General features: G+C 33.0%; 1 protein-coding gene and 1 pseudogene across 1 annotated transcript; both read right to left on the reverse strand.

The window, feature by feature from the left end:
• Positions 1-905: 905 nt before the first annotated feature.
• On the reverse strand, positions 906-5,572 carry LOC149191160 (aquaporin PIP2-5-like). Its single transcript, XM_089413520.1, has 4 exons — positions 5,131-5,572; positions 1,778-1,924; positions 1,556-1,696; positions 906-1,464 (listed from the first exon to the last, which is right to left on the reverse strand). Exons 1-4 carry the CDS (start codon positions 5,326-5,328, stop codon positions 1,354-1,356), a joined length of 597 nt encoding a protein of 198 aa, XP_089269646.1. The 5' UTR covers positions 5,329-5,572; the 3' UTR covers positions 906-1,353.
• LOC149191161 (putative aquaporin PIP2-8 pseudogene) lies at positions 5,342-5,916 on the reverse strand (annotated as a pseudogene).
• Between the last annotated feature and the right edge of the window lie 6,355 nt (positions 5,917-12,271).

The raw sequence follows: 12,271 nt of genomic DNA on the forward strand, positions 1-12,271 counted from the left end.
GTTTCATTTAAAATTATTAAATATACAGCTATTCAACTAAGCGATTGTACTTTTTAATTATCTATAAAATATAAAAAATTATATTTTTTCTTCCTTAAAAAGAATTAATGTTTAATAAATTATATGATTATTAAGATAAGATGATTTCAAGAAAGAGAAAAATTGGGCTATAAATGTAACACCACACATTTGCATCCCCAATTTAGGCAAACTACATCATAGACAATAATTAGATCCAAGGAACATAGCTACCCGAACCACCGAAGATTCTAAACAGCTATGAACGTTTGCAGAGATGCGCTTTCGTCATTATTTTATTTGTATCTTTCAGTCGTCAATGCAGGACATTCTGATCAGCCACCAATTCTTTCTTCTTGTTTCTTGTTATTCATGCAGTTGCTAAGTTTGAAAGCTTTGAGCGCTGTTGTTTGAATAATTTAGACTCTGAACAATTGTCCTAAAATCCTTTTAGCTTTGTTTTATTTTGGTCATAACTTAGCTGTGCATCACTTTTACAGTCAAGTGTGCAAGTGTGAACATCATACCCTTAGCAACGTCAACATCATGATAAAGGAACGGCGACATTCACACTCAGAGAACAGATCACATTTGATACCTTTATAATACATTTCATTTGGATAGACGTAACCTTGACTTTGGAATTGTTGGGCTGAGAAAATAGGATAGCGATGAAAATGCCAAATAATGACAAGAATATCACTGTTTATAAAACATAAGAATTGTTTGGCAGACAAAATATGATAGCAATCAAGTTGCCAAATAAGGACAACAATATCAATAGGATGATTTGCATGTGACAAAATTCGAATACCAATAATAGTATATCATTGCCCATTATAACTTCTTACAATGACAATTCCTAGATTAGAAGAGTACATTCTAAGATGGAAAATTGTGCGCTGGAAATTGACTCGATTCATATGTAATTGTTTTCTGAAAATGGCTTCAGTTACAACGCGTCTGTATGAATAACCACTGAGTCAGAAAAAGCTTTTGGCTGTTTTGCAATTCTGATTTGAACTATGCACTTAGTAATTAATAAATAAATAAATAAACACTGTTTAGCCATATTTTTGTCATTATATCAATTTGGCTTGGAATTTTAGAATTACGGTGAAGTACCATCATCACGGGTTTATATCGCAGTCGTTATCCAACCAAAAATATATATTTGCCATCGTATCAAAATTATTTTAGCATCTATTGATGCCTAATTTGAGATTACTATCCGGCATACGTGAAATTTTGGCCCCTCAAAACTTACAACATCTAAAAGCAAATACAATTTTTACGACACAAATGCATCCGCAAGAACAAAGCCCAGTTTCTTCATTAAACATGGTTGGGTTCCTTGCTGTGCCATTTTATGGTTGCTCGGATAACGTATTTGTGAAACGCAGCAGCTACCGTAGCTCCAATAAGAGGACCAACCCAGAAGATCCACTGGAATGTAACAATCAAAATTCAATTCCATAAAAACTGCAATACCGATAAATAGAAAACAGCAGAAAGGAGACTATTATCTTCTTCTTACATGCTCGTCCCAGGATTTCTTATGGCCATAAATCACGGCTGCTCCAAAGCTTCTGGCAGGATTGACGCCCGTCCCAGTGATGGGAATGGTTGCCAGGTGTACCAAGAAAACAGCAAATCCAATTGAAAGCGGAGCCAAAGCCTGCGCCACTCAGTATATTAACATCTATTAATGAATCAAATAACAAACGTATACAGAATAATAAAATGGCTTACTACATACACGTTGGAGGAATGGACAATGATAACGTACAGGCACGCTTCCCACCAAATTTCTCACATCCCAGGGCCAGGGCCAGGCGCACATCCCATTTCCTAACGAAATAGTCCGACCGGAAATCCCACCTCCACGGAGAACATTACGATCTCTCTCGTTTATAGGACGGAATCTTAGGATGGGCAGAGCACAGAAACTGTTAGCTCATACTGTCGTCAATTCACTAGTGATTGTGCAAAGACTGGAAAGTCAGATCCGAAGGGTGGTTAGGTTTTTATATCTTTTGGATACTTCTGGAATTCGTAATTGGATAAGTTTAGCATTTAAAAGTGTTGGAACTTATTTGAAATCCAAGATTTAGAAATATCCAAAAATTTGATGGACATGTTAATTGTTTCATTTCATTGCTATTCTTTATATTTTGGGATGTGGGAGAAATTTGAAAGTCAGAAAATTCATTTTCGGGTTTTTTTTTAGGATTTTATATATATAAATAAATATATATATTTTGAACATTTCTGGAATTTATAATAAAATTTAACATTTTATTATTCAATATACAATAAGATTTAACATCTTCTTATTTAGTATGCAGTTTCAAGAATATTTCAAATTTCGATAACAAGTTAAATCTTATTAACTTCACATTACTCGATTTCTAGATATTTTTCAAATCTACAATCAAAATAAAAATACCACGTTCAGATTGCCTACTTGTTGTCTACTTTTTTTTTTCTCGGCAAATGCTAATTCTATTAACTGTAAAACAAAGTAAAAATACAAGGGGGCGAGGCCTCGGGAATCATCCTCCGAAGACACTCAGAACAACATAAACTATCCCTTGTGAGGGAAGAACCAGATACATAAGCAAGAGAACAGATAATGCCACCAGGAATTAACCGAGGAAACATGAAGAGGAGGAGAAAACCGTCTGTCGAGAGCATATGACCAGAGCACGAGACCATTACATTGCTCAAAATTCCAGAGACCATTACAATGCTCAAAAATCCGGAAGATTTTTACATTACTAAGCAACACAGAGAAAATTAAGTCCGCCTGTTTGAAGATAGCCGACCCGAGCTGCGTCCAAAACCGCTTGAGCTTGATCATTTTAGTCATCCAAAAAACAAAAAAGGAGAAGGCCCAGATGGCCTTAAAATGCATCGTCCTCATGCTGAGGTTCCTCCACCACCGGACAAACGTTATCCTTCCATGCATCCTCATGTCCAGCATCTTCCTCACCTGGGTGCCTCATCAAGGGGCGCGTGTCACTATCCATCTCTTCCCGAATCCTCGAGACAACAGTTTCTGGAGGCCGAGAGGCACTGGGAGCCTCACTCCTTTCAAGTCTCTCCCCCTGATCTTTCTCCAGACTTTCCCCTGCATTGTCCTGTCTATTGCTTTGACTGCTGACTCCTTGGAAAGCTTCCTGAGAAGGCTCAGACATCAGGCGCACCCGAATTGGGGGCGGAGCTTCTTCTTCAGAGAAGAGAATGGTGATATTGGCAGTAATTACAGGTCTATGCAAATTGCTCTGAAAAGTGAAATGAGTTGTTTGGAACCCATGATACGGAATTGGATTGTGAACAGGATCCACAGAGCTGGAAGCCGGCTGCTTTCCACGCCCTCCCCGACTTCCCCCGGAACGACTCCTCTTGCTGTGGCGCACCATGCTGAGGGGAGTCCACAGAGGCTGAGACCGGAGGGTGGTGAAACAATCTAGGAAACCGAAAGCAGAGCCCAGAGATAGGTTACACAACACAGGAACCAACTTAAGACACGGACGGCCAGACTGTAATTGCAGGGAGAGCGACGTAGGAAAAGTAGCAGGGGAAGTAGAAAGCTTGCCAAAGTTTCCAGAGACCAGACCGCTAACTAAACGCCACACTTTCCCAAGCCAGAGATGAACAAGAAACGAAATACACAGAGGAAACTCACCTTTGTTTGCAAGGAACAGCCAGCCTTCGAAACCCACTTCCGGCTTTAACCAGAGACACGAAGGTAGGGCGCTTACAATGGTAATGAAATCCCTGGACGCCATGGATAAAATAACCAAAGCCATACCTTGAACGGGACAAGTAGTAAATGCAGAGAGCATGCCAAATCTTCTGCTCTGCAAATGATCCTTCAGGAACCGAGCGAACCACCTGAACATCACTCCCATCAACCGAATTAGCTCCTGGAGAATCGCGCAGGTCTGCGTCTGGCAGTACCTAGCACCTCCATCTGTCCTTTGAACCATAATTACACATTGATTTCACCCGCATCCGGGTACTTGTTGCCTACTTTAAATGGAATAAACTTTTATATTTTTCATTATATCCTACTTCGAATAAAATATGCTAAACTTTTATAAAGAGATTTTTTTCGAAAGCATTGTACAAAATGTCAAAATGATGATTCAAATTGTGGTAAGGAAGGTTCTTACTTGTTGCCTACTTTAAATGGAATAAGCTTTTATATTTTTCAGTATATCCTACTTCGAATAAAATATGCTAAACTTTTATAAAGAGATTTTTTTTCGAAAGCATTGTACAAAATGTCAAAATGATGATTCAAATTGTGGTAAGGTAGGTTCTTATATATTTTCATATTAACCAGGTAAGGAAGATTTTCATATCTTTCCATATTAACCAAATTTGAATAAACCTAAAGTTACGGAAAACAGGTTTTCTTCTCAATATTTTATTCAAACTTCAGTTAGAGAAAATCAAATTGCGATGATTCAAAACTCTACTTAAAAGAAAATCAAATTAATTGCGGCAAGGAAGGTATTTATATCTTTTCGTATTAACCAACTTTGAATGACGCTAAAGTTATAGAAAACAGATTTCCTTCTCAATATTTTATTCAAACTCCAGTTAAAAGAAAATCAAATTGCGATGATTCAAAGCTTCACTTAAAGAAAATCAAATTGTCATGATTGAAAATGCAGTATGGAGTTTCTCAAATGCCCATATATCAAAAGTGTGATTATCCAAATTGTAACTTTTCATCATAGCATTTAATCAATGGAAGGGGCTGTTTACTGGGGCTGTCCTTCTCTTGATTACTCTTCCATTAAATCAATGGAAGAGTTTGTTTATTAGGGTTATTATTATCTTGATTATAGATTTCGGAAATATTATAATCTTATAAACCAGAGCTAAGTATTTATTCATCCAATATGGAATATTTTCAAAATCTAAAATCCTACCAGAAATAGAAATATAATATCTCTTATTTTCAGATCTGAAGAAAGAAAGTAGCACAGGCCCTCAGGGCATAACATACAAAATCTAAAATCCTACCAGAAATAGAAATATAATATCTCTTATTTTCAGATCTGAAGAAAGAAAGTAGCTCAGGGCATAACATACAGGAACGTGAGCGTCGCAGGCGTTGCTCTTGGGGTCGATCGAACAGAAGACGGTATACACCAAGGTGAAAGTGCCAACTATCTCTGCGGCGAGAGCTGTTCCATTGGCGTATCCCTTCGACAGCAAAGAATAGTAAGTTTTCTGCAACGCTTTCACCATCCCTGCCCCGCAGATTGCACTTAAGCACTGTGCCACCATGTACAGGACTGTTCTATTCAGAGTCACCTTCCGAGCAAAGGAACAGCACAAAGGTGACTGCGGGATTTAGATGCCCACCTGCACCAACATTATATGTATTTCTCAAATCAAACCCTGAGTTTATGTCGATAACTAATTCCCCAAATGTTTAGTTATCCGAGGGACATAGGCGCTGTTAAATAATTAACGGCGCCCATGTCCTCTGTTTCCCGAATATTCAATCGACATAAGGATGCCCCAAATCCAATATCAACGAATTCAAGGAAGAAAAAAATCGCTGATTAATATAATAAGACAAGAGAAAAGAAGATGACCACCCGAAATGCCAGCAGTGCAATACATGAGGACAAAGATCATTCCGCCGAAGGACCAGGCGATACCCAGGGTACCCACGCCTCCACACGGACTCTTATCGTTAGCATTCCCGATGACGGTGGCAACTGTCACATATAGAAACAAAAGCGTGGCCACGAACTCGGCTATGATGGCTCTGTAGAACGACCAGAGATAGAATTCGTTTGTGTCTAAAAGCGGAGCAGAAGGGGGCTCTTCATACTCCACCTTCCCCGATCGTGCTTCCTTCTCCATACTTCAAAAATGAAGACTACTGGCTTTCTCACAGTTCTCAACCAGTGGATGAGGAAATCATCAGAATGACGTATATTTTATAACTCAGACGCATTTCATTACTGACCTTAGGCATAAAGTCATTACATCAGGAAGTATAAAAGCTCATTCATTAAATTATTAATAGAAATTTAAATTACTAATAAGAATTTAAATTCTGACGAAGAATATAATCACCATTCCACCTTATCATCCGAAACAATCCAATAAATGTATTTTTTTGATGTTTATATAATATTAAAATTTAATTGGAATATATTATTTTGATTATATTAAAATTTTATTACAAGAAACAAGCTAATAAATGTATAAATGTATTTAATTAATGTTTATATAATATTAAAATTTAATTAAAAGGTTTGGTTGTTAATTTTTAAAAAATATCTTACAGTGAGAATGTTTAAATAATATTTTTGATACTGAAAATGGATTCAATATCATCAAAAATTTAGTGTGGCATTTAAAATCTTAAAACTTAATAAATATAAATTAAATTTCCAAAAATTTTAACCATACTTTATCTAAATTATACCTGAATGTCCATTATTATCTTAGCAAAAATATGATGTTTTTTCTAAATAAAATCTAATAAAATAAATACATATAAAACTATTAAAATAAATAAATAAATAATAAAAATATAAAATCATAATTTCTATCTTAAAATATCTGCTAATTCTTTAATATACCTAGTAGTAAATCATATCCTTTTAAATCTAATAAAGAATTAACATGACCAATAAAAAGAATATTAAAATTGTAATTTATATAATAATTATATTCTAACCATATTTATAAAAAGAATATAATTAGTTAGTTATAAATATTAGTTAATTTGTTCGTTCCTTCAAGGTTAATACAGTAATTATATTCCAACCCTATATATAGAAATATTAGTTTATTTATTTATTTATTCAATGTTATAGAGTTTAAAGTTAAGAAATTAGCAAATAAGAAATTTGAGGGTATTAAAAATTATTGAGAGATAATCTTAAATGTTTTTAATTTAGTAGTGAGGTAATGTGTTATTGATATCTAAATTTAAAGTATTATTATATATATTAGAAAAAAAGATTAAAACTATTTCTATAGAATCATTATGATTGATTTTATTTGAATTATTTTAGAAAATTTATAATTAGAAAGTTATAGAAAATAAGGTAAGGCTAAATCAAAATTTTGAGTTATTATGCAACTTTGGAGTATTTTGTTATGCCTAAAACCAATTTGAAAGAGTGTTACAATAATAAAACTAATGTGTTACATCTTTTCATTGATTCTAGAAAAGATCTTGATATAGGGGTTTGGATTATATTTTAGAATAGCTTAAAGTTCCTTTCAATTTAAGAGTAAGATAGAAGTTTTCCTATGTTCCCTAACCTTGTTTGGCATATAGATTGATAAATTAGAGGATTCCTTGGAAGAGGCACGTTGTCTCATCTCAATTATCACTAGTATAGTCATCACCCTTTTGTTTTACACTAATGATATTATATGTATGGCAATGAGTCACTATGATCCCATATGCAACTAAAAATCCTAAGGATTTATATTATAGTATAGGCATGACTGCTCACAAAAATAATGAATTCCAAAAAGATTCTTAAGCTAGTTTTGTGTATGATAACAATAATTTGAAGGTGACTTTATACAAATATATGTGATTCCATCTTCATAGCTAGCTTAACTAGAACTATTGTATTGGAAAAATAATAAATGGAGGGTGGAATGTTTATTATGAAATAGAAAATAATTGTAAATCAAGGAACTTTTTGCTATGGGATAAAAAGAATGTCTCTTTGAAAACCAAATCACTCATGTCACCTTATATGCTTGTGCATATTGGGGTTACAAATTCTCTATCAACCCATGGGAAGAGATCAAGCAAATATAAAAGTGTTTTATAACTTGTAATTTTAGAAGTAAAGGTAATGTATGATATTTTATCATTTTCATAGAAGAAAGCATTTATTCCCATTGAGAACATGAGTAATAATAGGTCACTAATATTTCAAGTCTTAGTTAAACCATTAGTGAATAAATGAAAAGGTCAATGTGAAGGAAAAAAAAATGTTATAAATAGTGTTACATTTAAATTTAATTAAAAAATTGTGGCCTGATAAAAGATTAGAGGATCACAAAAAATTAAGATACCATGAAGAGGTGATCAACTCCAATGTAAAGGATCTATCATATTTCTTTATTTCAAATATAGTAAAGAAAAAAATCAACATTATTATAAGAGTAACAAACTCTAGTGAGCTTCATAGTAAAAGAGTATTGAATTTTTTCTAAAAAATAGTTGTGCTAGAAAATTTGTCATCTATATAAATATTAAAAAGGTGAAAGATAAAAAACATCTCAACTCAAAATGTTTTACACACAACCATGTAAAGGATCTATCATATTTATTTATTTCAAATATAGTAAAGAAAAAAATCAACATTATTATAAGAGTAACAAAATCTAGTGAGCTTCATAGTAAAAGAGTATTGAATTTTTTCTAAAAAATAGTTGTGCTAAAAAATTTGTCATCTGTATAAATATTAAAAAGGTGAAAGATAAAAAACATCTCAACTCAAAATATTTTACACACAACCATATTAAATCACAAATTCAAAACATTTATTTTAATACTAACTTTTTTAACCTATCAAACTTATAATGATTTAGAAAAAATTTTATTAAAACTTTTAAAAGAAATTTTAAAAACAAACTAAATAATTATTACACTTATTTATAATTAAAAAAATCAAACTTAATCTCAATAAACATTCATATTATCATTATAAATAAAACTTTTAAGTATTAAAAAATTTATATCTATATTTTTTGGAAAAATTTCCTTTACTACATAAATATAAAATTTAAATAAATTTAAATTACCATAAATACTATTTTCATCTATATATATTAAAATATAAATTAAAAAAAATTAATAAATGAATAAAAATTATATATATAAATAGTTTTAAATCACTTTTTAAAATAAAATTGCTGTGGAACTTAAATTTATTTATTTATCAATCATCATTAATAGTCTGTTCCTCCTTATATAATGCATTTTATAAGGAAAATACTAGAATTTATATAAACCAATAAAACCTAACGCGTTAGATTAAAATCCAATAAATGAATTTACGGTGAATCGTGATGTTATTGCGTCAGACAAGGGTGACATTAGCGCATAGTATAATCTTTGGTAAAGTCGGTTCATGAATCTTTGTCCTATGACACTGGGTTTCCTCCCATTATTGACGAACGATTTTTTCATATCCCAATGTATGATGACCTCTAAAGAAAACATTTTACCTTCATCCATTCAATAGATTTATTTCGTCGCATCAGTAGTGGAGAAAAAGTACTTCAATTTTTTCATTGAGTCGAGAAAAATTATGTTATATCAAATATTTGATTTTTTTTTCACGGTAAAAAGAGTCATAAAGATAAATTAGAAAACAAATTGTTATTATTTTTATTATAAAAATAATATTTTTATTATTATTTAAAATAATAGAAGATGAAAACTCTATAATAAAAGGAGAGGATTCCCTGATGCAAAGCGAAAAGCTAATTATTATTGGCATTTTAAGTCAAATGACTCATTTCTACGATTAAGGTTTTTTTGGATTCTAATCATAGTTACCAAATTATGTTGAATTGGTAAAAAAAACAAAAACAAAAATTCATTAATTTTTTTCATTCTACTTGTCCATCAAGTTAGATTTTTTCTAGGAGCATGCCTATCTTGTTTGACAACATTAGAGAGCGACCAACTTGTCTAGGGGCAGTTTTGTTCCACAACCTAAAAGAGCATTGCTCCCTTCCTATTATCCAATTAACCATACTTAAAAGATGTATCCATCCCACTGTTTCCATCTACAGGGTTAGGTGTTCACTAGTCTATTGCTTTTTCTAGTCTATGACGTATGGCTTTTTCTCCTTGTTTCACAACATTATGAAGCCAGCAACTTTTCTAGGGGCAGTTTTGTTCCACAACCTAAAAAAGCATTGCTCTCATCCTATTATCCAATTAACCATACTTAAAAGATGTATCCATCCCACCATTTCCATCTATAGTGCCAGGTACTCACTAGTCTATGGCTTTTTCTCTTTTAGGAACCTGCTCCTTAGAAATAAAGATGGATTTCTTTTTCTTTGGGGGGAACAATTGGTTAGAGGTAAAAATGATTTTTTCTCTTTTGGGGAACAAATCCTTAAGTGTAAAGATGGTTTTTTTCTCATGGGAACCCACTCTTTAGGGATAAATAATAACTCGAGACCTTTAAATTTGACCTTTACATTGAGAAACAAAAAATAATAAAAATTAGAAACATAATAACTGATTTAATATAAATTTAATGTAAATGTTTTCTTTCCCAAATCATTAAAAAAAACAAATGTAATTTAATACAATTTTTTCTAATGTAATTTAATACAATTTTTTCTCTGTCCTTAAAAAAAACTAGCACAGAGCATCTAATGTCTTATATTGAATATTACATCGCTCACAGTAATAGTGGATTTGCCTTACATCTACTACAGTAGAAAACTCAACATACAAGTCACTGAATGCCAAATCATTAAATGCCCTGTGGAATCAAACATACATCAAATACCGTGTATGGCTACTCTGTTTAAATGCTTTAAAATCTTCCTTCGCAACATTTAGGAATCCCAGAATTACCGCCCGTGAATAGTTCCCTGGTAGAGGGTGTGGTTACCGGTCCCATCCGACAGGTTTCATCGCAATCGGCCACACATCATATCAATCATTTGCCCATTTCTGGAGTACATGAAGTGAATCTGGCGTGTTGTTCACGGTGCGGATCCTTAAGGTTCCGTAAACGTAAACACGTGAGCAGGCTAGGCAAACTCCTCTTTAGGATTATCTTTAGGATTATCGGCCAACACTCCGCCACACAAAAATGGTCGAAAACATTAAGTAAATGGAGAAACAATCTGTCCCACCTTCAAGTCCGGGTCTAAGACGACTACGACTGGGAAATTGGCTCCGAAATTCAATTCCTTGTCTTATACGAGTACAGTGGGAAATTGGCTCCGAAATTCAATTCCTTGTCTTATAATGGTCGAATACATTAAGTAAATGGAGAAACAATCTGTCCCACTTTCAAGTCCGGGTCTAAGACGACTACGACTACAGTGGGAAATTGGCTTCGAAATTCAATTCCTTGTCTTATACGAGTACAGTGGGAAATTGGTTCCGAAATTCAATTCCTTGTCTTATAGCTTCCATACAGGGGTTAAATTTGACGCCCGTATGCCTGTATTTCGCATTTTTACCCGTAAAATACGTTTTAGTTTTAAACGTCCACTTCATGCACAGCTTGCCATTTATTTTCAAAAACGTCATGTTGACGGGCATGTGTAAAAATTAAAAGTTCAAATTTTTTTTTTTTTTTTTTTTTATATATATATATTTAACCTTAGGTCATATATTTTTTATACCTGCTACAGGCTTCCGACCTTTATTCCAGAATGCAAGCATTGCTTCAGCGTGTTAAACCTCCTAAAAAAGGAAAGGTACCTTGAAAAGACGGCATTAACGCGTGAATTTAATGATTTGCCACGGCGCCTGCGTTGCAGTGATTACTATTACTTTTATTATTGATATATTATGTATTTATTGTTTATCATCTAACTATTGTTGCCATTTAATTATATTTCGTTACACTCCGAGTATTATTTCATCAATTTAAAAAAAAAAAAACTGATAAGAAGCAATTGAGAATTTATTGCCAGTGGAAACATTCATGACATAAGCACTGCACTGGAAATAGATATATTAATTATTTATATTTATATACGAGAAAATAGAAAGTAATACATGCTTTAACAATTAATATATTTATCTGGGCCTGGAGTATGCCCTAAAACTACTTCTGCTTGGCTAAGAGCTCGTCTTCCTCGGACGTAAGGACACAGGTTAACGGCCCAAGACCCAGAGGCATCTGGCAGGAGTGATAGCCTGCTCCCTTACGGACCACCAGCGGGTTATTTCAGGTGGCGTGGTTTTCCTTGATAACAGTGATGTGTCAATTGACATTTGCGGATAGCAGCCAGAGATGGCTGTCCTCACTGTTGGTTTGACAAACTGAGTTTGATAGGTTTTTCCACCTTTCGAAAAAAAAAAAAAAAAAAAAATTAATATATTTATCATATTTAATGATAAAGTAATTCATAAGCACTGCACTCGAAATAGATATATTAATTATTTAGAAAGAGAACGTATTTTGATAGTATCTTGTGTATTGTAAACTCGAAAGTAAGATTTTAAGAAAATTAAAATTGATAT

This window comes from Pinus tabuliformis, chromosome 3_1 (assembly GCF_031772625.1).
Source record: "Pinus tabuliformis cultivar Carrire ecotype Pingquan chromosome 3_1, CPIR1, whole genome shotgun sequence".
NCBI classification, from domain to species: Eukaryota; Viridiplantae; Streptophyta; class Pinopsida; order Pinales; family Pinaceae; genus Pinus; species Pinus tabuliformis.

Coding starts and splice junctions, on each gene's coding strand:
- LOC149191160 (XM_089413520.1), bottom strand. CDS start 5,328: ATGGTGGCACAGTGCTTAAGTGCAATCTGCGGGGCAGGGATGGTGAAA. Junction 1,697..1,777: donor ATTGTCCATTCCTCCAACGT/GTATGTAGTAAG, acceptor TGAGTGGCGCAG/GCTTTGGCTCCGCTTTCAAT. Junction 1,465..1,555: donor AGAAATCCTGGGACGAGCAT/GTAAGAAGAAGA, acceptor GTTACATTCCAG/TGGATCTTCTGGGTTGGTCC.